The 26,474-nt window shown below is 40.6% G+C and overlaps 1 protein-coding gene and 1 long non-coding RNA gene across 2 annotated transcripts in view; one reads left to right on the forward strand and one right to left on the reverse strand.

The window, feature by feature from the left end:
* PLCH1 (phospholipase C eta 1) overlaps window positions 1–26,474 on the forward strand; it is a 210,221-nt gene that overhangs the window by 9,917 nt on the left and 173,830 nt on the right. The window contains exons 2-4 of the mRNA XM_042956323.1: window positions 8,756–8,962; window positions 11,093–11,161; window positions 13,313–13,429. Coding sequence (XP_042812257.1) covers window positions 13,351–13,429 — 79 coding nt within the window. The 5' untranslated portion in view covers window positions 8,756–8,962; window positions 11,093–11,161; window positions 13,313–13,350. The remainder of the gene's footprint in view (window positions 1–8,755; window positions 8,963–11,092; window positions 11,162–13,312; window positions 13,430–26,474) is intronic.
* On the reverse strand, window positions 1,879–13,170 carry LOC122230513. The gene is made up of 3 exons (XR_006207503.1): window positions 12,922–13,170; window positions 12,406–12,505; window positions 1,879–2,019 (listed from the first exon to the last, which is right to left on the reverse strand). It is a non-coding gene; the product is annotated as an uncharacterized LOC122230513 (long non-coding RNA).

Genomic DNA, 26,474 nt, shown 5'->3' on the forward strand with positions numbered 1-26,474 from the left:
TAGAAAAGAGTAATAGTAATAATTTCATGTTAGTCAATGGAGAGGATTAATAATGACAAATTTTGGCTCATTTGTAAAAGCTAGTGATATTGATAAACATGTGAGATTGATTTGCATAGAAGAGAGCAGTACAAATAAACGTATTAGGAATGGAAAAGCAGATGTTTTAGGATTAAAAAGACTATATATTATGAGCTAATTTATGCTAAAACATTTGAAAGCTTAGAGTAAATGAGTTACTAAAGAAATATAACTTAACAAAACTAAATTAAAAAAAATAGAAAGGCTAAATCATCCTATAATTTTTATTTTATTTATGTTTTTTAAAGTTTGAGAGAGAGAAAACGTGTGCGTGCGCGCGCACACACACACACACACACACACACACACACACACACACACACACACGCAGTGGAGGGGCAGAGGGAGAGAGAATCCCAACCATGCCTCTCGCTGTCAGCACAGAGCCTGACAAGGGGCTTGAATCCACAAACTGTGAGGTCATGACCCCAGCCGAAATCAAGTGTTCAATCCTAATCCAGGCTCCCCAATTCTGTATTTTTTTAAATAAAATAAGCCAGTAGCCAAAATTTTCTCCGTAAAGGAAGGTCTAGGCTTAGATGGGTTTATGGGCAAGTTTTACCAAACATTCAAGAAAAAGATAATTTCAAACTTGCATAAATCCTTCTAGGGAATAGAGATGCATATTATAAAGCTATAGTCTCAATGCAAAAAAGTCTTGAGAACAATATTAAAAATGGAAATTATTATAGGCCAAACTTGGGAATATACCTGAAAAAAATCATAAAACAGGCCAAACTTGGGAATATACCTGAAAAAAATCATAAAACATGAGCAAGCTAAATCATCAGTGTATTAAAAAGACAATACACACACGGGTGCCTGGGTGGCTCAGTTAGTTAACCGTCAGACTGTAGAATTTGGCTCCGGTCATGATCTCCTGGTTTGTGAGTACGAGGAGCCTGTTGCCACATCAGGCTATGCTCTGGCAGTGTGGAGCCTGCTTGGGATTCTCTCACTCTCTCTCTCTGCCCCTCCCCAGCTCACTCTGTCTCTCAAAATAAAACAAAACAAAACCTAAATAAAATAAAGACAATATATTGTGAACAAATTGGATTCATCCTGGAATTGCAGGGTTGATTTAACATTAGAAAATTCATCATATTAACAAATTAATGGTGAAAGATCATATCACATGCAGAGAAAGTGTGTTAAAATGTTTAATGTCATGTAAAAAACTTTAAGAAATTGAAATAGAAGGGAGCTTTCTTAATATGATAATTTACGAGGCGCCTGGGTGGCTCAGTTGGGTGAGCGTCCGACTTTGGCTCAGGTCGTGATCTCGCAGTTCGTGGGTTTGAATCCTGTGTTGAGCTCTGTGCTGACAGTCCAGAGCCTGGAGCCTGCTTCAGATTCTGTGTACTCCCTCCCCCCCCCACCCCTCCCCCGCTTATGCTCTGTCTCTCAAAAATAAACATTTAAAAATATTTTTAAAAATATGATAATTTACAAAGACCCTACAACAAACATGACTGTTAATGGTGAAACATGGAAGTATTTTTTTCTTGTTAAGATCAGGATCCATTATTCTATGCAATATTGTTTTTCCTAGTTGATGTTTCATATCCTGCTTTTTTTTCATATAGTATGATATCATGAGCATTTTCCACACTCATTTACAGAGTCTTTGCAAACACAATTGTTAATATCTGTATGACCGTCAATGCTAACCCAATAGTTGGATATTTAGAGTTCTGATTTTTCTGTGTCATGAAAAATGGTGCAGTGAACATTTTTATGTGTACATAAAATTTCTTTATTTTTTTCTGGTGTATTTCCAGAAGAGGAGTTAGTGAAGTGAAAGGTAGGTACTTTGTCAAGTGCTGGATACATACCATATTTTAAGCCAGCCTTTTCAAATGAAGCATCCATGGGTCTTTGGAGGGTGCATTGTAGCTCATTGCTCAACTAGCTCAGAGCATTTTCAGCTCCTGATTGCTGTAAAGAAACAAAACACACCAGGAACTTAGGGGTTAGTGGTGTCCCCTTTGAGCCTAAAAAAATGAACAAAGTGCCCTTTTATTTCTTTCCCTTTCTGTACATAGTGGGGAGGGGGGCTAGCTATGGAATTAGGCTGTTTGTAGAGCCCTTTGACAACCAGTTTGGCAGTGCTTGAAAACCTGTGGGAAGTGGAGGAGGGAGCTTGTGAATGGGGGTGGGAGATGGATACAGGACAGTGACCTGCCAGCTGAGGAGTGGAGTGGGGCCCAGGCCCTCCGTGCCTCACCCAGGGTTCTGAACTGCTTTAAAGCCATCAGTTTGGGTTTGGTCCAGAGGAAGAAGAGCTATGGCCCTCAAACCTCATCCCTGCACTGTGTAATTCTCGTAACTCAGAATTAGTGCAGAAATGCAAAAGAGAAGCTTTCTTTGAAATCTTCGCTTTCAACTGGATTTGACTTGAATTCTGACCTTCTAGGGATGCCTGGGTACAGAAATTCCCAAATGTGTTGTCAAAGGCCATGTGGTGCTGGACAGTTTTGTGGTCTTTTCCCCTATGCCTTCCTGTTTCTTATTGTTTTATGAATAATGCTGTCAGAGCCTATTATGTCTTTTATCTCTCAGCAAGGCTTAAAGAAAATCACTACTTCTCCATATAAGTTAAATGCTATAGTATCTACTAGTGGAAATCAACTCTGCTTTCTCCGGGCTATTTTAATTTGTAATTTTAGTTTATAATTTAACTTATAAATAAAGATACAGTTTGGGATAGTAGGGAGGAGTTGCCCATAATCCTTATTAATTCCTTTCCGACAACAGTTTATGCATTATATTTTGATTTTTGGCTATAGCGTTCTTCACTGTTGTTAGCAATTTGGAGAATACATGAGCTCCTCAAACAGTTTTCACATAATTTGGCCTTGGTGTTTCTGAACTTGGTCCAAGTAGTTCACTCAAATTTCATTGCAAAGAAACCTCCCACCATTTGATAGAGAACTGACACTTTACTCTGATCCCTTCCAATCTGTGTACTTCAAAGGCTCCCGGCTGCAGGGACAAGGTATGCATTTTTTTTTTTTTTTTGAAGTAACATTTCATTTAGGCCTCGCCTCCTGCCGCCTGCCCTTCTTTGGCCCCTAGTGGAGTTGGATTGAGGGGTGGGAGTGAGAAGAATAAGTCTTACCTATCACGAGTAACACAGCCCTAGGCTCTTTCCATAGGAAGCTGAGTGTCAGGGATAGAACACTGCTGGACAGAGGATACGGACTGGACAGTGGATTTGGTGTCAGAGGACATAGGTTTGCAACCTGTTGTTTCCTATTAACTTCTTTGAACTCATGCTTCATGGTCCATGATTCATAGGGCTATTCTAAGTGTCAGTTTTTTTTTTAATGTTTATTTTTGAGAGAGAGAGAGAGAAAGAGAGCACAAGTTGGGGAGAGGGACAGAGAGGGAGACACAAGAATCTGAAGCAGGCTCCAGGCTCTGAACTGTCAACACAGAGCCGGATGCATGGCTTGAACTCACAAACTGGGAGATCGTGCCCTGAACTGAAGTCAGACGCTTAACTGACTGAGCAACCCAGGAGCCCCAGTGTCAGTTTTTTAAAAAAAGAAGATACAAATGGAAATATTGTAGAAACCATAAAGGGATTTGCAAATAATATCCTGTTAAGAAAGAATGGGAGGAATGGGAGTAGGAACGTCAGTTTTGACGGAAGAGGGGTGTCAAAGGAGAACGGGCTGTAGCAGTAGCGGTTGCAGTAGGTGAAGAGGTAGAGGAGGCAGTCGGCATATAGCAGACCAACCCCTCTACTTAAGGAAAACGAAGCGCAACAACGGGGAACGAGCTAGAGAGTGTTAAGGTAAGCGAAATAAGCTAAGCGAGTAAGTCAAAGAGAAGACAAATACCATATGATCTCACACATATGTGGAATTTAAGAAACAAAACAAATGATCAGAGAACAAAAGAGACAAAAAAACAGACTCTTAACTGTAGAGACTCTTAACTACAGAGAACAAACAGATGGTTACCAGAGGGGAGGGGGTTGGGAGATGGGTGAAACAGGTGAAATAGGTGATGGGGATGACGAGTATACTTATCTTTTTTAATAAATATATTTATTTTGGGGAGAGCACAAGCAGGGGAGGGGCAAAGAGAGGGAGACAGAGGATCTGAAGCAGGCTCTGCACTGACAGGCTAACAGCGGCGAGCCCGATGTGGGGCTCAAACTCACAAACCACAAGATCATGACCTGAGCTGAAGTTGGACGCTTAACAGACAGCCACCCAGGAGCGCCAAGAGTATACTTATCTTGATGAGCCCTGAGTAATATATGAAATTGTTCAATCACTATATTGTACACCCATAACAAATTTAACATTGTATGTTAACTGTACTGGAGTTAAAAAAAATTATATATGTATGTGTAAGAGTGTGTGTGTGTGTGTGTGTGTGTGTGTGTGTGTAGTGTTCCCTCCACCTTGCAAAGTTCTCTCTCAAAGATTTTGTGTTTTGATTCCTTTAGCACAATGTTAGAACTCTGGTTTCCATGTATAAACTTGAATAATTTATCTTTTATTAAGCCATTCAAATGACTTGAATAGATTTGTAGTGTTTGATAAAACTCATGTTAAAGCACTGATACGGGTTTGCCACACATTTAAAAAATGCTGAGGTTTGAGGTGGGGCACCTGGGTGGCTCAGTCAGTTAAGCCTTACGACTCTTGATTTCCACTCAGGTCATGATCTCACAGTGCATGAGTTTGAGCCCTGCATAGGGCTCTGTGCTGACAGTGCGGAGCCTGCTTGGGATAGTCTCTCTCCCTCTCTCTCAAAATAAATAAACTAAAGAAAAAAAGAAGAATGATTAAAACAAGACAACCAAGAAAAACCACTAAGGGAATTCGAAAGCTAAAGAGAAAGTTTCAGGTTTTGCTGTGCTTCATACACCTTCAAAGGGTGTGAGGGGGTCCTTTGCTAGCAGAACAAAGGACTTAAATGCAGTGTTACCTCTAAGGAAATCCCAAGAAAATACAGAATTCTATTTTGAAACTCAGGACCAGTTAAAAACAACTTGCCCAAGGTCTCCCCTGAGTCATTGTTAGAGATGAAACTAGACTAGAGAGCTCATAACTGCCAGGTGGGTTGTCTTTACATTTTGCTTTGCTGACAGGTTTCACCCGTCAAGATCCTTTGGCTGCAAGTGATAGCTCAACTCCATGTGGCTTAAACAAAGCTAAACAAAAAAGGGAATGTACTGGCTCATTTAACTAAAAAGTGGGGGGATGGATCCAATAGGACTTAGTTTCTTTCCGTTCTTCTGGGTTGGATTACACAGATTGTACCTTTGTAGGGACAAGATGGCTGCCAGGAACTTTAGGTTTTGAGGGCTCACAACTTTAAGTCTAACAGAAAAGTTTCTTTTCTCCAACAGTTCAAACAGAAATCTATGCCTGACTCTCGGTGGTCTGAAAAGATGTGCACCTCCTGTACTGTGGCCTGGAGGGTGCAGGTCTCTGATTTGACAGGCCTAAACCACATGCCCACCTGGGTCAGGGGATAAGCTGACATTAGCTAAGTCTATGGACATAAAGGAGTTTCCTAGAGGAAAGCCAGAGGAAGGAGGGTTGGGTACGACAACCAGCAGATGCCTGCCACTCTGGAGCTTTTCCTGAGGGGACTTTAGTTCAGTTGAGTACTTGTTTGTATGAAGGATTTCTTTTTAATTTGGAGGGTGCTAAAAGCAATCCCCCTCCCCCCTTTTTAAAATTTAAAGTCTAGTCAGTTAATGTGTAGTGCAATATTGGTTTCAGGAGTAGAATTCACTGATTCGTCACTTATAACACCCAATGCTCATCACAACACCTGCCTTCCTTACTTGGTACCCATCTAGCCCATCCCCTACCCACCTCCCTCCATCAACCCTCAGTTTGTTCCCTATGGTTGAATCTCTTGTGGTTTGTTTCATCTCTTCTCTCCCCTCCTCCCTTCCCATGTGTTCATCTGTTTTATTTCTTAAATTCCACATGTGAGTGAAATCATATGGTATTTGTCTTTCTACAATTGACTTATTTAGCTTAGCCTAATACATTCTAGCTCCATCCATGTCATTGCATGGCAAGATTCCATTCTTTTTTTTTTTTTAACATTTATTTATTTTTGAGAGAGAGCATGAGCAGGGGAGGGGCAGAGAGAGGGACACACAGAATCCAAAGCAGGCTGTAGGCTCTGAGCTGTCAGCACAGAGCCTGATGTGGGGGTTGAACCCATGAACTGTGAGATCATGACTTGAACTGAAGTTGCACACTTAACTGACTGAGCCACCCAGGTGCCCCAAGATTTCATTCTTTTTGATGGCCGAGTAATATTCCAGTGTATAGTAAAACCTTGGATTATGAGTAACTTGTTCTGTGGGTGTTCCACAAGATGAACAAACATTTCTTTCTTTAAAAAAAATTTTTTTTTAACGTTTATTTATTATTGAAAGACAGAGAGAGGCAGAGCGTGAGCAGGGGAGGGGCAGAGAGAGAGGGAGACACAGAATCTGAAACAGGCTCCAGACTCTGAGCTGTCAGCACAGAGCCCGACACTGGGCTTGAACTCATAAACCACGAGATCATGACCTGAGCTGAGATCATGACCTGAGCCGAAGTCAATGCTTAACCAACTGAGCCACCCGCTTGCCCCGATGAGCAAACATTTCTAATAAATTTTAACTCAATAAACGAGTGATGTCTTGCAATACAATTTGTATGCGATGCTGGATGTCACATGATCACAACTGAGCCAATGGTTCTTAAAATTTACTTTGATATAGAAGTGCTTTGAATTATAGGCATGTTTCCGGAATGAATTATGCTCAAAAAACCAAGGTTTATGTATTTTTATATTTACCATATCTAAAAGCATTTTTAAACATCTTTGCTTTTTACTGAATATACTTCCTGCTTTTCTTAAAGGGATCAATCCTAGGAGCACCTGGGTGGCTCAGTCGGTTGAGTGTCAGACTTCGGCTCAGGTCATGAACTCGCCGTTTGTAAGTTCGAGCCCTGTGCTGACAGCTCAGAGCCTGGAGCCTGCTTCTGATTCTTTGTCTCCCTCTCTCTCTGCCCCCACCCCTGCTTGCACTCTGTGTCTCTCTCTGTGTCTCAAAAAGAAACAGTAAACAAAATTAAAAAAAAAAAAAGGTGTCATCCTAGAATTTCTGTTTTCTTTGTTGGTGGTGTCCTGCTATAGTTTTCTGATTGTCCTATGGTTTGACATTGGCAGTTTTAGTCATGAACCTACAGATGAAATGGCAAAAATGAATAAATGTAGAATGGTTATAAAAGATACTAATCATAAAGCAAACTTAGGAGTATTTAAACTTTGTGAATGTTTATCAGTGCCTCTGATACATGTATCCTCTCTGCATGCTTGTATGGCTTCTTTGACTTCTTATGGCTGCCTTATTTCTTATTGAGTTTTTGGATTGTGGGGGTCTTTGAGTAGAGTTGATTACAATTTCTTTCTCAAGTTACATTTATCTTGTAGAAATATATTTATTGATATGGCTAGAGTAAGTTACTAAGTAAGAAAAGTAGACTACAAAACAGTAGGATCTGATTTGTGTTTTAAAAAAAGAAAATAGGCCACAGTGTCCATGGCAGCTGTCTCTGGGTGGTGAGTGATATCACTATGTATGTTTTTTGAGCTTTTCTATGTGTTTAAAGCTCTAAAAATGGATAAAAACAGTTAAAGATAAATGCATTTATACAGCATTTCCTATAACTTTACCATCCACTAAAAAAAAAAAAATTATTAACCTTGTTCTGGAGGCAGAATCTGAAGCCAGTTTTAATAACAGTTACTTCCCTATACAATGTTTCTTAGTCATTGTAAGTTATTAATTTTGTGAATCATTGCAAGGATTGGGGATCTGTATGTTCTATTAAAGAGTTCTAAATGTAACATATACATTCCATAAACTTCTTAGGAGGTGGAGTGAACATTTTGTAAGTCCCAAAAGAAAGGTGAATCAGTTTATTTTTTATTTTTTTTTAATGTTTATTTATTTTTGAGACAGAGAGAGACAGAGCATGAACAGGGGAGGGTCAGAGAGAGAGGGAGACACAGAATCTGAAACAGGCTCTGGGCTCCGAGCTGTCAGCACAGAGCCCAATGCAGGGCTTGAACCCACGGACCGCGAGATCATGACCTGGGCTGAAGTTGGATGCTCAACCGACTGAGCCACCCAGGCGCCCCAAGTTGAATCAGTTTTTAAACATCTTTTGCTTTTGCTTGAAAATCGACCAAACAATTTCAAATTGAGTACATGGTGCAGTGAAGTACATCTCTGATGTAATCTAAATTGTTATTTTTTTGAAAAATCAATGAAAGTATATTTTAGTAGATATTTTCACATATCGTGTTCACAAAAATGGGACCATGAAACACTCAAGAGATCCTTGCTTTGAGACTCCTGAGGCTGGGTTTCCTGCCAGCTTTATCTAACAGCTATGCTATTCTGCAAATTATTCATCCTTTCTGGGCCTCAGATTTTTTTTCTGGCTTCAACATGAGAGGTTTATCTTAGCTGATTTCTAAGGTTTCTTTCGGTTGCTTCCCCTTAGTGAGCACTTGGCCCTGGGATCTTTTAAATCTGATCTAAACCAAGATTGAGTTTGTTGCACAACTCTCTCTTTCTCTGCCCCAGCCCTACTGACTCCATTATCTCCGTCTCCATCATCTCTAGATTTTGAAATCATTTGCTCTGATTCTAGAGGCCAGAGTGAGCCCTTTCTTCCTTCAGTCTTCAACAAGTAGGAATCCAGGAAATGGGGCATATAAGGAAGGCATCGTTAATGTTTACTAAGGGCCTGCAGTGTGCATTGCCCAGGTCGGGCACCCAGTGGCAGCTTACAGTCTTCTATCCTTCAGCAGCAAGCAGATGCCAGGAGAGGTAAGATGTGTAAGCAATTAACCAAAGTAAGGAGGCTTACAGCCTGGAAGCTATAGGGTTCAATTACTTAGACTTTTGTGCTCTAGCTCAACCGTGTATATTCTCTGAGCCTCTTCTTCCTAAAAACACCCACCCAGAAGAGTTTCTTCAAGGAGGAGAGATAATACACGTGAAGAATGATTTTTAGCTTTGGATGCACTTTGAAATCACCTGTGGAGTGATACCTAAGTCCCACCCCTAGAGATTCTGATATAATTGGTCTAGGGTGTGGCCTGGGATCTGGGATTCTAAGGTTTCCCAAGAGATTGATTCTAATGTGTAGTCAAGGTTGAGACCCTATGATGTAAATAAAGCCTTATCACAGGAACTGTGATAAGGTACTCAATAACTGGTACTTAGTAAGTGGTGCAGCCACTCTGGAAAACAGTGTGGAGTTTCCTCAAAAAATTAAAAGCAGCATTACCCTACAGCCCAGTAATTGCACTACTAGGAAGTTATCCAAAGGATACAGCAGTGCTGATTCGAAGGGACACATGCACCCCAATGTTTATAGCAGAGCTATCAACAATAGCCAAATTATGGAAAGAGCCCAAATGTCCATCAACTGATGAATGGATAAAGAAGATGTGGTAGATATATACAATGGAATACTACTCGGTGATGAAAAGGAATGAAATCTTGCCATCTGCAACAACATGGAATGAACTGGAGGGTATTAGGCTAAATTAAGCCAGTCAGAAAAAGACAGATATCATGATTTCACTCATATGTGGAATTTGAGAAACTGAACAGACAACAATAGGGGAAGGGGAGGGAAGTGACAGAAAAATAAGATAAAAACAGAGAAGGAGGCAAACCATAAGAGACTCTTAAATTCAGAGAACAAACTGAGGGTTGATGGGGGTGGGTAAAATGGGTGATGGGCATTGAGGAGGGCACTTGTTGGGATGAACACTGGGTGTTATATGTAAGTGATGAATCACTGGAATCTACTCCTGAAGCCAAGACTATACTATATGTTAGCTAACTTGAAAATTAAAAAAAAATTTTTTTTTTGGTACGTAGTAGGTACTCAACAACTGGTAGGTAGGATTATGGCAGTTCAGTGTCTGAGAGAGTTTCAGGTAAATTGGAGGGGGAGATCCTGGGGGTATTTCAGGAAAGCAGTGTTTTTTTTTAACCAGCCCTTAAAGAAAAGGGCAGTGATTATAGTGTGAGTAAAAAGATCAAGTTGGAAAGATGGGTCCGTAGAGGACTGATGATCAAATATTTCTATTACATACATCTGTGGGAATTTGTATTTCTGTCCTCAAAGAGTTGAAGGTCTCAGTCCTCACTGAATGTATCTGAGGATGTTACCTATATTCATTATATATTGCTGTATGATAAATTACCCAAATCTTAGTGTCTTAAGGCAACAATAATTATTAGCTTTCATTGTTATTGTGGGTCAGAAATATAGATGGGGTACAGAGGAGATGGCTTGTCTCTGTACCTCTGTCTCTGGGGCTTCATCTAGAATACTTGAAGGGGTTAGAATGGTCAATAGATTCATTGATGTTGGCTGTTGGCTGAGGGCCTAGCTGGTGCTGTCAGTTGGAACACTCATATCTGGGCTTCCTTACACCATGGTGCCTTGGTTCTCAGGGTGAACATTCTGAGAGCCAAGGCAGAAGCTGTATCCTTTTTATGATGTAGTTTTGGAACCAATTACACAGCATCAATTACAGCTGAGTTTGCTAGAAATGAATCACTGAATGCAGGCCATATTCAAAGGAAGGCGAATTAGAGTCTACCATTTGAAGAGAGGGAGAAATGTACAAGAATTTATAGGACATATTTAAAAACCACCAAAAAATTAATTTAAAAAAATAAAAAAAATCAAAACCACTGCATTACGTAACAGTCTAGTTCTTTATAGCCTGTCATGGCTAGAATCTTGGGTTTGGAATCTGAAGATATGATTTCAAATCCCACCGCCACCTTTTCCTAGCAGCATGGGTGAATCACTTATGGTAACACCCTCTTCTTTCCTTCTTTCATCTGGTTAAGAGGACGCCAAGTGAGAGTCAGGTATGTGCATGTGTTTTGCTAACTATATACAAATGCACATTGTTCTTTCACCTTCAGATGCCTCTAAACTTCCTTGGATTGAGAACGAATAGGGCAAAAGAATGACACAGGAAACCACAAAATCAAGTGAGTAAGGAAAAATGAGCATCAATACAGACAGGGTTCTCTTTAATTCCATGTACCTCAAAATATTTCTAATATGAATAAACAATACATTTTTTTAAGAAAATGGGTACTACTGATAATCCCAAAAGTTATTTCCAGTTCTTTCAAAGTGGTATTATTAAAATATAAATGTCTTTGGGGGCACCTGGGTGGCTTATTTGGTTAAGCATCTGACTCTTGATTTAGGCTCAGGTCATGATCTCACAGTTCATGGGTTCGAGCCCTGCATCAGGCTCTGTGCTGATGGTGCAGAGTTTGCTTAGGATCCTGTCTCTCCCCCTCTCTCTTTGTCCCTCCCCTGTTTGTGCTCTCTCTCTCAAAATAAATAAATAAATTTAAGTAAAATTTCATGTATGTATTGTATATATACATACATATGTAAATACATAGGAAAAGAACTGGAATGATACACACCAAACAAAGGTGTTTATTCCAAGAGAGGGATGTGGAATGAGGGAAGCGGGGTTTTTTAAATTTTGAAAAATTTTTGAAGAATTTGTGTTGACATTAAAAAAATTAATAAATGCATACAAACACATTATTTATATAACTAAAGTATTTATTTAATGCTTATTTTGAGAGAGTGAGCATGTGAGTGGAGGAGGGGCAAAGAGAGAGAGCGAGAGAGAATCCCAAGCAGGCTCCGCACTATCAGCACAGAGCCTGATGTGAGCTCTCACACAAATCGTGAGATCATGACCTGAGCTGTGATCAAAAGTCAGACGGTTAACCAACTGTGCTACCCAGGCACCCCTAAAAATAGTTTTTAAGAGGAGAGCTCTTTGTAGTATTCACTTGGATTGGAGGAGGACATTGTCTCCAATAATCAGTTGTTTTCTGTCATATTTTACAATGGGATCCACAGGTGGTTTTAGCTTAGAGTGGTGGGACTCATCTTCAGCCTGAGGGAGTAGGGGCAGCACGCAGCCAGACTTAGCCAGGGGGGGATAAGGCAGGAAGTAGGCGTTGAGGCATGGAGCCAAAAGAAAGGATAGGTAGGAGTCAGATAAGATTGCTATTAGAGAGGGTTAAGAATGGGCCTTTGAGCCAAGGAGAAGTTTTAGGGACTTTCACCAGTTGTTCCATTGATGAATAGACAAAGCTCTGATGATTTATTTTTTTCACTGGGTGGCTGACTTCATCCTGGAGTATCTTTACAAAACTCTAGATTGTTCTACTAGGACAGATAACAAATTGTTTCCCACCTGTGGGTTTTCCTTCATGCCAGCCCTGCTTGGTGTTGCCTGGCCTTATTCCGTGACCAGAAAAGAAGCTGGAATTCTGAAAAGTTGCTTTAGCCAAATCCTGTGAACAAAGGGGGCCTTGTTCAGGGTTATGCACATCAGCTTTCGGAGGAGTTTAATTCATCAGCTCAAATCTCTGCTTTTCAAGCCCTTGCTCCAGTTAGCATTGTGTTTCTCTGTGGAGGGGAAAGCCTCATGTGGGGGCAGGCAACACTGCTTGTTCACCCTGCTTGGGGCCTGTGCCCAGCTCTACTTACACCAATAAGTTCAGTGTGGGTTGATCCAGACCTTAATGGTACTGAATGCACCACCAGTGAATCCCAAAGGAGGCAGGCTTTGGTACTGTGTTTAGTTTATCCATTGCTCCATGGACACTGTTAATTTCTAAGATTTCTGTGGATTGATTGCATAGTCTACAGAGTGGTACTGACACAAAATTCACCAACTGGTAATGACAGTCACCCTCCTGTTACTCACCTCCCTCCTGCAGATGAAATTTCCTGAGAAGTTACCAGCATTGGCTGGGTCGAGTCCTGGTCAAATATGGGCAAGGCCTAGAGCCCATAAACTAGTCCTGAAACTTATTCCCGAATGGTAGATTTATTTTCCCTTGAGACAGCAATAGCTTTGCACCCTGAAAAGTGCTATTTGAAGAAGCTACCGTTTTCATGCGTTAAATGATGTTCTACCCTCTGGGAAGGCCTGTGGGAAATTTCTCAGGACGTACGGGACTCTGCTTCCATGTGTGGAGAAGTTGTGTGCTGCATGTGTTGCCTCATAATGCTGGGTAACTGATGCATTGTGTTACCGGGGTGAGCGTGTGGCTGCCATTTTCTTCATTTTTGTCTCATTCTGTGTCCCTTGACAGCAATTTGGTTTTGATGCTGTGCCAGAAATCTTCTGACAATGAGCTACTGGAACTTGGAGAAAAGAAACTGTGTGCAGTACCGCAGGCATTTTCTGGTGGACAACAGTGTGTTTCACGGTGAGCTGCCTTTTATGTTTATGGCGTTGGATCTTTTGTTTTGTTTCCGACAGCACTTTTATTCCAGCACTCTGGATGCAAATATGGCGTCATTGTTGGGTTGAATCAAGAGCTTGAGTTAACTTGTTGAGGGATGATTTGCCTGAGAAGCCCCAGTGGACTTACTCCCTACAGGTGTAGGCAATGTGCCCATCTCAATAACCATAATGCTGTTATCACTTTTTTCTTTACAAATTAGTTTATATCAGTGCCTTTCCTCTTTTATGCTGCCAACTCCAGTAATACCTCTTTCTGATGTTTGAAATTCTGGGAGGCTAGACACATAGTAAGTGTTCAGTTAATATATGTGGATCACCAGTCCGTGCTCCTTACCAGCGTGGTGTGTGTCACACTCTCAGGCCACCTATAAAAATAGAACAGAGCCATTCACAGCACTTGCTTATCAGGATCAGGATTACTGCAGCCACAAGTCAGAGAGTAATCAATATTAGTCATTTTCCTGGCAAACTAAGATGAATTGCCTTTACCCTGCTGGTGCGTTTGTTTTGTGATATATAGTCAGGGATAAGCTCTGTCAATCCTGCTATCAGGATACCCTTGAGGGAAATTTATTTAAGAGTCAAAGATTTCCATGTGGCCAGTATTTTGGGAGTAATCTTCATCAAAAGCCAGGGGCATCGTAGAGGGTAGAGAGAAATTTCCCAGGGATCAGAATGCTGTTTGTATAACATCCTGTAATCTAAATCTAGGCTGCCTTCAACTTACCAAGTTTAGTTTTTCTTCCCCTACTTGATGACAGACTTATGCTTTTTTATTGCTTTCAGTTTAAGATAAACTTAGCTTACTTACTTCAGAGGTTATTAAAGTACTTCGGAGGTTACAATGCTTGTTTCACATTTATTATGCTACCTTACTATAGGACTATACGAGGTAAGTAGTACTTTATTTTACATGTCAAGAAAGAGATGAAATGACTGGCCCAAGTTGATCTAGTTAATTATTAGCAAGGTCAGAAGTAAAATTCCTGCCTCCACCTTTCCAGACCGGCTCTCCTGGCCTTGCAGTGGTGAATGCGGGGCCCTTAGCAAAGGAGACAGGGGAGCTGTGACCTTATACAGTGACCGGGACACTGAGTTCTGCTTTGTTTTTCTGTGACCTTCATCTAAGGGTTCCGTTCACTGCTTCAGCATTTGCTGTGGGGTATTTTCTGTCACAATTTTCTTACAGGTAATGAAAAAAAAAGAATAAATATGATAACTGAAGCACCACAAGAGTTAGAAGAACTAGCTTTATTTTTTCAAGTTTTATTTTGTGCCCGATTAGACAAAGTTTAGAGTTAAATGCCACCAGACAGTATTTTAGAATGCCTTTGTCCAGAGATCTCAAAGGCTATAACAATTTAAAACAATTTTCTATGTATTTTTATAGTTGTATTACCACTTCGTGTATTACTGTATTGCAGATACTTACTGAGGGCTTGATGAACATGATCATACTTAATTCTTCGGACAACTTTGTAATAATTATTATTCATCCCATTTTATAACTAGGAAACAGGCTTGGGGAAAATTGTGAAGTGGTGATCTTTCAAACTCTGATCTTTCTAACTCCAAAACACCATTATTTCTTTTCTTCCAGGCTGCAGTCTCCATTTCAGTAGAGAAATGAGCACTCAGAGGCTTAAGTTCCATTCAGCAGTATCTGCTCTGCTATTAACTAGCATTGTGATGATCTGGGGCAAATGATATAATCCTTCAAGATCTCCCTTCTGTCCCCTGTGAAATGAACATGCTGGTCTTGATTTTCAGTTTCTTTCTAGTTCTAATATTTGGGATTCTACTGAAGTATTTCTGAGAATAAAAGAAATTGCTGTATTTTGTGAGCTACCTTTCCCACTAAACATGAGATACACAAGGGGGCAGTAGAATACTTAAAATAAGAATTGGTTCCTTACATTTAAGAATTCCTCTTTTGAAAGGATTTAGGGATCTTAGATCTACCCAAGATTAAAAGGATTAAGGCCAGTTAGAATTATGATTCTATTCATCTATAATAAAGCAGTAGCTTTAAGTGTTTCTGATAGTGTAAAGTATCATTTTGGATTTCTCTGCGTAAGGATATTTATCAGGAAAGAATCATGCCTCTCCTCTTCCTCTTTACCTCTGTGAACATGAATATCTGTTAAGACATGAACTTCTTTAACTTAATGGAGAGTTGTGAGGAGTTTTTGTATATTTTAAGCCAAGGGACCACTAATGATAGTATCTTTGTAGAGGATTTCAGAACATCTCTGAGAGAAGAGAGATGGCAGGACATGTTGAGTCAGAAATACCAGATTTCTTTTGGAAGGGGCTTCTGGAATATGGGATGAGTAGTTGGATGCTTTTTGCTTAATAGCTTGGCTTCACATGGTCTATGTTGATAGTTCTCCTCACGTAACCAAATCATTCAAAACAAAAGGAAACAAAATCTCTTCCATTATAAACAGAAAAGAACCACTTCCTCTGCAAGATACTCGACTTCTAGACTGTATAGACTTGGCTGTGCAAATTGTGCTGGCCAGACACTTTACATACAGATTTACATGGTGGTCAGGAGAAAAGCGCTACATTAGAATGAGAACTATATGAGCTACAATGCTCAACAAAAGTAAAAATAAAAAATGTAACATTCGTATACTGCTTCACGGTTCATAAAGCATATTCATAGTCTCATTTTCTGAGTATGGAGGTAGTATGTTCTCATTGGAAACAATTTGGAGGGTTACCTACAATCCCACAGCCCAAAGAGAAACACTGTTAATAGTCTGTTTCTGTCCAGTGTTTTATCTTCTCTTTTCTCTGCAACAATCCTGATGGTAGGAATGAATATCTGGAAAAGTTAGGAAATGGTGTATATTGGCTGACAAAAATGACCTGGTTGAACTGACATAATTCTATGTTCAGTGATGAGAGGGGTCCTGATAGGAATTATAAAAAGCTGTTTTTGTATTTCTCACTCATCTGTCCTTTGCCCAGATTTCTAGGGAATCTATTGAATCTAAAGGGTTTGTATACCTATTAAAGATGCCCCAGTAGCTGAGGTTTTTCTGTACTTGGCTTTTATGCACCTGATGTTTGAAATAGAAAAAAAAACAAAACAAAACTTGGCAAAGAATGATTTGTGTAATATGAATCTTATTTCTTTCTAATTTAAAAAATTAAAAAAAATTTAATTTAAAAAATTAAAAATTTTTTAATTTAAAAAATTAAAATTTTTAAAATTTTTTTAACGTTTATTTATTTTGGAGACAGAGAGAGACAGAGCATGAACGGGGGAGGGTCAGAGAGAGGGAGACACAGAATCTGAAACAGGCTCCAGGCTTTGAGCTGTCAGCACAGAGCCCGACGCGGGGCTCGAACTCACGGACCGCGAGATCACGACCTGAGCCCAAGTCGGACGCCTAACTGACTGAGCCATCCAGGCGCCCCTAAAAAAATTTTAATTTAAAAAATTAAAAAATTTTTTTAATTCTTGAGAGAGACACAGCATGAGTGAGGGGTGGAGGGTGAGCAGACTGAGAGAGGGACACAGAATCCAAAGCAGGCTCCAGGCTCTGAGCTGTCAGCACAGAGCCCGATGTGGGGCTCCAACTCACCAGCCGCGAGATCATGACCTGAGCCGAAGTCAGATGCTCAACTGATGGAGCCGCCCAGGCATCCCTGTATGAATCTGATTTTAATAGGTTCTAGTTTCATGAATTATTCTTATTTGAAAATTACATTCTCAGCTGTTTCTCTTGGTTGCAATGAATTATAGCTTTTTTTTTTTTTTTTTTTTCTGACCTGGGACAGATTCTTAAACCAATAATCAGTATATTTGCAATTAATATATATAATTTTTATGCGCATAAGTTTTTTCCCACACATTTGAGTTCCTTAATAGAATAAATTTAGAGGTGACTTAACTTTTGTTTTTATGAACTGCTAATTATAATTGTGATGTTGGAAAGAATTATTAATTGCTTTCATTTTAGTTATGTTATCACCCCAACTTATAATGAATGAAGTTTATTTCTGTTGCTATCATGTTTTATGAATGTTTCTGAATGATTATCACAAATCTAGAGTAGAAAGGTTTTTTTTTTTTTTAAGTTTCTTTATTTCTGAGAGAGAGAGAGAGAACGAGCATGAGCGGGGGAGGAGCAGAGAGAGGGAGACACAGAATCCAAAGCAGGCTCCAGGCTCTGAGCTGTCAGCACAGAGCCTGATGTGGGGCTCAAACTCGCGAACTGTGAGATCATGACCTGAACCGAAGTCGGACGCTCAACCCACTGAGCCACCCAGGTGCCCCTAGAGTAGGAAGGTTTTAAACCGAATTATGAGTCGTCTTCCTACCTAGATAAAGTGAAGAATAGTTCTCTTATTAAATGTGGAATTTGTCTTTTCAAAAATTGCTCTCTATGTACTTTTACTTTGCCTCAAGAAACCTTCTAATACAACTAATTAATTTAATGAATTAATTTTATCTATTATTAATTTTATCATTAATTTAATGTTTATCTAACCTCCCTTCCTGGCCAGAGGCCTACTCAGTAAGTTTAGAAACTTAACTACCAGTTTATGAAAGAAAGTAAGCTGGGATGGGATCCTGGAGATTAGCTCTGTTTCCAGTTTCACTACCAACTTGTGTTGCGTTTGTCACCTAGGGGATCCTCACTTTCTCTCTCTTCCTAAAATGAGGGTTTTGCCAGATTCCAAAGTCCCCTCTAGCAGTAATGCTTGAGGTCTCTGTGTAGTCAGGCATCAGAAAGTGTGTATGGTGAATGAGAGCATCCTATAGGCCAGGATGTGGGAAGGAAAGTCTGGCAAGATCCTGATTAAGGGGCGGTAAGAATCTCTTTTGACTGCTAACTCTGTAGTTAGCTTTGTACTGGCAGAAACTTACATTTCCCTTCAGGGAGAACGGATGTGTGTGCATGTGTGTGTGTGCATGTGCTGGGCTCATGGGTTCCTCCTAACCATGGAGAGACCAGTACTTAGGACAGATAAGCAAGCTTTCAGGACAGACATCATTATATTAAAAAAAGAAGAGTGGAGAAGTTCCCTCCCCCTACACTGGCATTCCATCTTTTCTGGAAAAAGAAGGAAGAATGCCAGATCCTACCTGCTGTATATGAAAGGAGAATGAAATTATGCAGAAGTGAATTAGGGTTCTCATTAATTAGGCCATTTTATTAACAAGTTATGACTTCAGCAGCCTGCCTGCTTTAGGGAGGTGGGGACATCACTAGATTTTATATTAGTGTCATTACTGAGCTAAAGCCTAGCTTTTCCATCTGAGGATTGTATAAACATGTTCTAGGTCCAGAAAATACCAGTGCACATAGAATTACTATTAATGCAGTGACAGTCAAGATTTTGTGAGCATCATTAAAATCGAAAGTATTATCTCTTGGAGGCACCTGGATGGCTCTGTTGGTAGAGCATGTGACTCTTTTTTTTTTTTTTTTAAACATTTATTTATTTTTGAGACAGAGAGAGACAGAGCATGAACAGGGGAGGGTCAGAGAGAGGGAGACACAGAATCTGAAACAGGCTCCAGGCTCTGAGCTGTCAGCACAGAGCCCGACGCGGGGCTCGAACTCACGGACCGCGAGATCATGACCTGAGCTGAAGTCGGCCGCTTAACCGACTGAGCCACCCAGGCACCCCAAGCATGTGACTCTTGATCTTGGGGTCATGAGTTTGAGTCCCACGTTGGGCACAGAGATTACTTAAAAAAAGAAGTATTGTCTCTTGGAGACTTACACTGCATGCAAAAAATATCAAACACAAGTTGAGAGAAAGGGTGGGAATAAACGAAGGTTGGCCAAATGGGAGAAAATGTATTGAGTTCTAAATTTTATAAATTGCAATAGAAGTAATTCTGGAAGTAGATCCTCTTTAGCCCTCTCCTCAAGTCTCCCCTTCCCCTCCCTCACCCCCTGTCCCCAAAGGATCTGCCATTATGGCAGAAAGCATCGAATGAAGCATTCTTTCAGGTGTATGATGTTCTGGTGCACCTTGCAAATATGCCAGAGGCAGTGAAGGCTTAAGCAAAGGCAGGCATGGCCTGTCTTGTAGGGGCCTTGTATAGGGTCATGGCACCCTGTAGGGCCAGCCCTCCAGCTGGGTCACTTTGGGTGAGTTGTTCCCTGTGGGATAGACTTTCCATGCCAGCAAAATGCTGTGATTTAGGACAAATGACTTCTAAATGTCTAAGTGCTTGGTTTAAAAAGATTTTTTTTGGTTTAAAAAGATTATTTTTGAGAGAGAGGCAGACTGCAAGTGGGGGAGGGGCAGGGAGAGAGGGAGACACAGAATCCAAAGCAGGCTTCAGGCTCTGGGCTGTCAGCACAGAGCCCAACGCGGGGCTTGAACCCATGAACTGCAAGATGATGACCTGAGCCGAAGTCAGATGCTTAACCAACTGAGCCACCCAGGCGCCCTAGTGCTTGGTTTTTTTAAAAAAAGTATTTTATTTTTGGGGCACCTGGGTGGCTCAGTCGGTTAAGCGTCTGACTAGTTTTGGCTCAGGTCATGATCTCATGAGCCCTGCATTGGGCTCTGTGCTGAGAGCGAGAGCTTGCTTGGGATTCTCTCTCTCCCTCTCTCTTTGCCCCTCCCCCACTCATGTCGTCTCTGTCTCTCTCAAAAATAAATAAACTTAAAAATTTTTGTTTTATTTTATTTTTAACCTCTCCTCATCCCACTTTCAAACAGAGGTTAATTGGAGAATTTGCTGTGAATTAACTGACCAAATTGATTTATGCACTTTCCTCCTTCTGTGGTCTGAGACAGATTACAGCCAGCCTTACAAAAGTGGATACTTATATATTAGTTATAACACAAAGGAAATAACCTTTAATATGAGCTGGTATGAAACAGACTTACTCTATAGCTTTTTGGAAACATGATGTTTCTTTATTTCCTAGACTTATAAAAAATTCTCAATGAAAGCCTCAATGAAATGCTATTTATTTTATATTTTAAAATTGCAAGTTAATTTCTTTTTTTATCTTCCTCCATGATGGGCATTTCATCTGTAGCTGGTTTATTGAGTATTCTAAAGTTAGTGTAGCATTTACAAGAAATTATTTAATCTTTCCCCAATTAATGTTTTTAAAAGTACTCTTTGCAACATCTTGGGCAGGTTCTATTACTTTCTTGGCTATTTTTTGATTACTGAGGGTCTGATCTAATTTAAAACATTAATCTCAAACTCCTTTAAGCCCCATCTCCTCCCTGACCCCCAGCACAGGCTTGAGCTGCCTGTTGGGGGCTGATGGTGGAGGTTCATGTGGCTCTGCTGTACTTCTTCCCCTTGAAGAGGAATTCGGACTTTCCTCCTCAGGTTTTGGTACAAGGAAGAGAGATGGGGAAGCAAAGTTCTTCAAGCCCACACCTGGGCACCTGTTAGTATGTCCATGGTGGCGAGGTGATCAAGACCTGCTCTGGGTCCATCTTCCGTGGATGTTTAATTTCACTTGGCCCCTCACCAGGGACTCTTCAGAGAGGGCCTACTGTCTCCCTCCAGCCCCCCTCATTCTCTGTTCCTAATTGCTTCTGGCTGAGGCATGGCTTCCCTTTCCCTGAGGACACTTGGGCAACTGTCCGGCCCTACTTGTCTCTTATCTCCATGTTTCTTCATGAGGAGTTGTGTGCAGACTGCTGTGGGCTTTGGAGGATGGGAAGGGGTATACAGCCGCTGTCTGCTCTTCTCAGCCTTACTGCCTGTTGTCTGTTTTGTCTCTTCTCACACTGTTATAGGGGTGAGTCCCACAAGCCTGAAGAAACCTCTGAATCATTCTTTGCTGGCTCTTCCCCTTCTTGTCTCTGGCAGTGAGGGGTGCTTCCTCTGATTTCACTCCTCAGAGTGCTGTCCTGCCCTTCAGGCTCTAGGCTGTACACATAATAGGGGATCAGGTAATGTGACTTTGATTGGGTGGAATCCTATCCCCCTAACCCCTGACAGTTTCCTCTGACCCCTCCAGAGCCACTCTGATTCTTGTCCACACCAGCTCTAATTAGGGTGACTTCATTTCCCCAAAGGTACTGGTGGTTTTCATTGTGCTTGGTTTGCTCAAGTTTATGTAGCTGGATTGATCAGAACCAAGCAGTGATCTAGATTTACAAAAATCCACGCTGAGATGTCTCAGCCTCTTTTCCCCATTTGGGAATCTAATGGGGAGATTTTCCTGGGTAACCGAGTCCACAGTGATCTCTTTCTTGTCATGCTTTCTATGTCGAGGCCACTCACATTCTGTAATGACAGAGGGGATGAAAAGATCTGAGTCGAGTGCAAAGTGGCAAACTGAAGATCTGGATATTTGGGAAGCCTAGGTTGGTGAGAAGTAACAATGTTCAGTCTTTGAAGCGTTAGCTTCAGCTGCTAGGAGCCACAAGCCTGTTGCAGTTAAGTGAGATCCGTGGCGGGCCTTTCCTGTTGGACCTTCGAGTTCCTTCTCTTAAACCATGGTCATTGGCTGTCCAACCAAGCAGAAAGGCCCATGATTGTTTTACTCCTTTATGCTTGGGAGTACCAATCTTCTGATTACTAAATTAGAAAGAAGAAATAACATGTCTAATAAACAGTCACCGTTTCCTTCAGATTTGCAGACTTCTCACATTGTAAATGGTTGCTCATGAGAATTATTTCCCCTTAGACCTGTGTTACAAATTTAAGCCTTTGTTCTTTAAGCTGCATTTCCATAATTATAATTAATTTTCCCCTGCTCTCTCATTTTCCCAATTGTCTTTTCCTCCTCTGTGCCTAATGTATGCACAGAGATTGATGGGAGGATGAAATGTCTTTCCGTGAGTAGATTCAGGGTTGTTTCAGGGCAATGTAATTATTTAATTTAGTTGCACAAAAGATCCAGGTTTTTTTTTTTTTCTTGGACCACAGTAATAGTTATTAGTGATTGCATTTGTAGTCACAATACCTTTCTATTTTGCAGCTATGAAAACAGAGGTTAAGAATTGCAGTTTGGGGACACCTGGGTGGCTCAGTCAGTTGAGTGGCCAACTCTTGATTTCAACTCAGGTCATGTTCCCAGGGTCGTGGGATCAAGCCCCACATCAGGTTCCGTGCTGAACTTGGAGCCTGCTTGAGATTTTCTCTGTCTCCGTCTCTCTGTCTCTGCCCCTCTGCCACGCTCTCTCGCTCGCTCTAAAATAATAAAATAAATAAAAAATTGTAGTTTGTTCTTTTGTATTGTGTAAATGAAAAGTCATCCCAATAGACCTTTGATACTTTATGTATTACCTTAGGGCTCATTTCGCTCAGCAAGCATGTCTGAGGTTATTACAAGTGCAAACTCTTGGTGTCAAAGGATATTCAGATCTCATATTTAAGACTCGTGGCTTAGTGTGGAGTGGTTTCACCCTTCCGCAGCTTCAGCTCCCGTCCACATGCCGGTAACTCCCAACGGTGCACCCTGGTTTAGACTGCCCTTCGGTGCTCCATACCCAGATGTCTACCCTCTCAGCTGACACTCTGCTGATGCCATCTGGGCCCTCAGACTCACGTCTGCAGCAGAACTCTCCTGTCCCGCTGGTACCAGTTGGCCTCGCCAGCCTCAACTTGCTCTTCCCCTCCTTCATTATGCCCTGGCTGTGTGGACTTTTGCATTCCATGCTCACAAAACTCACTCCTTCACTTGTCCAGCTTTCAACTCCTCCTTCAGATCCCAGAGTAAAGGTCCTTTCTGCAGAGAAGCCTTTTCTGACTTCCCAGACTAGGTCAGGCTCCTGTTTTAGGCTCTCCTGTCGCTCTGCACTGCTGACTCACTGTGTCATCCCTGTGGTAATACAATAGTTTCATGAAAACCAGTTTAATTTCTGTCCGCCCCATTCCTTCTAAGTTCCAGGAGAATAGAGACTTTTCTGACTTCTATCTCTGGTACGTTGTACAGTACGTTGCATATATTATAGTAGGTGCTCAGTAAAATACTGCAGAGTGAGTTCACTCAACAGGGGAGATAAGAACCACCTACTGTTTCATTATTTTTGCACTCTGAGCTAAGCTTTTAATCGTTGTGCTGTGGAATGCATCAGTTCTCTGGCTGCAGACCCTCTTCTTTCCTTCACTCATGCTTTTGCCTTAGAAAACAAAGCAATACCCATAAACCATTCCTTCCTGAGACTGAGAAGGAAAAGGCCACTTCTGCTGAGAATCCGAGTGTGCTTTAGAAGAGATTATTACAGATGTGTAATGGCTTGAAGTGGAAAAGGACAAACCCATTTCTTTAAAAGAATTTTAGACTTTTTGAATTCATTTAAGACTACCCTCCAGAATTTCCATGTTGGTCATATGTGTGTTTATTTTATTCAACTCTGAATATGGAGGTTTCACTCATTAAAATAACACTATCAGCAAAACCTGTTTAATTGCGGTATTTTGCATACTGTTAAAATTCTCTGCTTCTTGTGTCTGAAAAATGTTCATTCCACAGAAGTGAGTGTTGTGTGTGGGCTAATTCTTACCCCAGAGAGCATAGAACAGACCTGCACCAAAACAAAAGCACCAGTTTTCTCTGTAAAAGAGGAGGATAGGAGGCCTGGGGGTACATGAGAAGAATAATCAAACAGAACAGGATTTCTTTAAAACTTTAGCAGATGTACTTTATTTCAGATTTACAAACAAGAAGAATGGTCAGCACCTAGGTCTTTCATCTAAGAATCTCAAGCAATATAAGAGTATAATTCTGACTACCAAGTAGCAAAGTCACTCAGAAATAACACTGACCTGAGTAAGATAAATGCAGAGTTTGTGAAAACATTTTTTGTCCAATTTTGTTTTGCCTATTTTATAACTGGGTCAGAATATGTGACAGTGTTCTTAGACTTTTTCATATTTAACTATAAAAGATGGTGACTTATGTCCAATTAAAAGGGAGAACAGTGAACACATTTATTATTTAGTGTCTATTTTTATTCCTTGCCAACCTGAAATTGAACATCGATGCATATTCACAAATGACCATTCTTTGAAATTACACCAAGGTATTGTGCTTTTAAGCTAGCAGGAGCTTACTGCTAGATGTGGAGACTTGTATTAATTAACTCTTAAAGCCACTGGTTCCCAGCCTTGGCTGCACGTTGGAGTCACCTGGGGATATAAAACTGTTGTGTGTCCCACTCCGAGATTCTCATCTAATTGGTCTGGGGTGTGTCCAGGATGTGGGGGAATTTTTAGAACTCCCCGGGAGATGCCATTGGGCAGCCAATTAGATTCTGGTGGATTGAAAACCCCGGACTTAAGGTGGCAGATACAGAGCTATAGAATTCATGAATTTGATAATGGTTATTTTCTATGATAGCCTGTATTGTACTAAATCATAGAAGTATGGGAAGAGGGGACATCTAATAAGAAGGATATGGACACAAATAGTGTGAATATTGAGGAAGAGGGAAAATGTAGAAGGGTCATTTATGCTTGGGATTTGTGGATGCTGGTTTCCTTAAAATTTTTTTTTCTCCATTTTATTTTTCTGGTGATAGCAATGCAGCCTCACTGTAAAAAGAAGTTGGAGAGTATAGAAAAGATCAAAGAAACAGAAAACAGTAATCTTAGTATGTGTTTTATTTATTTATTTATGTATTTATTTATTTAAAGCAAGCTCTACGTCCAGTGTGGGGCTTGAACTTAAAATCCTGAGATCAAGAGTTGCATGCTGTACCAAGTAAGCCAGCCAGCCACCCCTTAGTATGTGTTTTAAGTCACCCCTCAGTGTGTTTTAAGTCTCTGCTTTCTTAAAATGATTGAAAAACCAAAGATTAAGTAGCAATTCTCAACTCTGGTTATACATTAGAATCTAAAAAATATTGATGCTTGGGGTCTAGTTCAGTCCAGTAAAATAATCTCTTGGGTGTGGGACCCAGATATCTTAATTCACTGATTCCTTATATCTACATTTTTATCTAGGTGTATATCTATACCTCTATATCTCTATATATTTATCTTTAAGTGAGTTTGATGCACTAGGAGGGGTGCGAATCAGTAGACTAAAGTTGTATTTTGTTTTTTAAAGTTTATTTATTTTGAGAGAGTGCATGCAAATGCAGGAGGGGCAGAGAGAAAGGTGTCACAGACTATGAGTCTGGAGTTCTCTCTTATCCAGCAAGAGAGCGGATGCAGAATTGAATATGAGAGAGGCTAATGTCTCGGAGGAGACAAGAGCCCCAAATCCTCTCCATATTTTGTTGCGCTCACAAGACATTATCCTTGTGGTGAATGTTAATAAAACAAGATCTTACGATCTTACACACGTGATGAACATGGAGAAAACAAGTTATTACCCACGTGGAGAACATGAAGAAAATAGGATCTTACACACATGAACATGGAGAAAACAATCAGATAGTAATCATTAACTTGCGTATGTAAGAAGCAAAGGGTCTGGGAGGAAAGTGGAGTTTGTGATCAAGGTACATTGGTGTCAGCTGGGAAGTAATTTCTTGTAGGTGGTATAACAAGTTACTCATGATCCCATTACAATATCTCGCTAGCTAACCTCCAGTGCATTCATCCTGTGGTGGTGTCTTTCTGCCCTAAGATTTTCTTCTTACCCATTTATGTAAGTAGAACCTATTTCCCCACATAAAGGGAGAAAGAGAGAATCCCAAGCAGGTTCCACACTGTCAGCCCAGAGCCTGATGTGGGGCTTGAACCCATGAACCGTGAAATCATGACCTGAACCAAAACCAGGAGTTGGATGCTTAACGTATTGAGCCACCCAGGTACCCCGAGGACTAAAGTTGTTGATTGACTGAAACATTGATTGGTAATGATTAGTAAGCTAAATCAGGTATTAGTTTACTGATGTAATTCAGTATGTAATTTTTCTTTATTCCGGACAAAAGGGATGCTTGAAAATCTTGATTTTTATGCAGAGGTGTTGTGGTGGGGGGGCAAGTGATATGCTCACCTTCATATTTTCTTTCCTAACAGACTTCATATTTTTTTACGTTTATTTTTGAGAGAGAGAGGGGAGAGAGAGAGGGGGGAGAGAGAGAGAGAG

This window comes from Panthera tigris, chromosome C2, assembly GCF_018350195.1.
Source record: "Panthera tigris isolate Pti1 chromosome C2, P.tigris_Pti1_mat1.1, whole genome shotgun sequence".
NCBI lineage: Eukaryota > Metazoa > Chordata > Mammalia > Carnivora > Felidae > Panthera > Panthera tigris.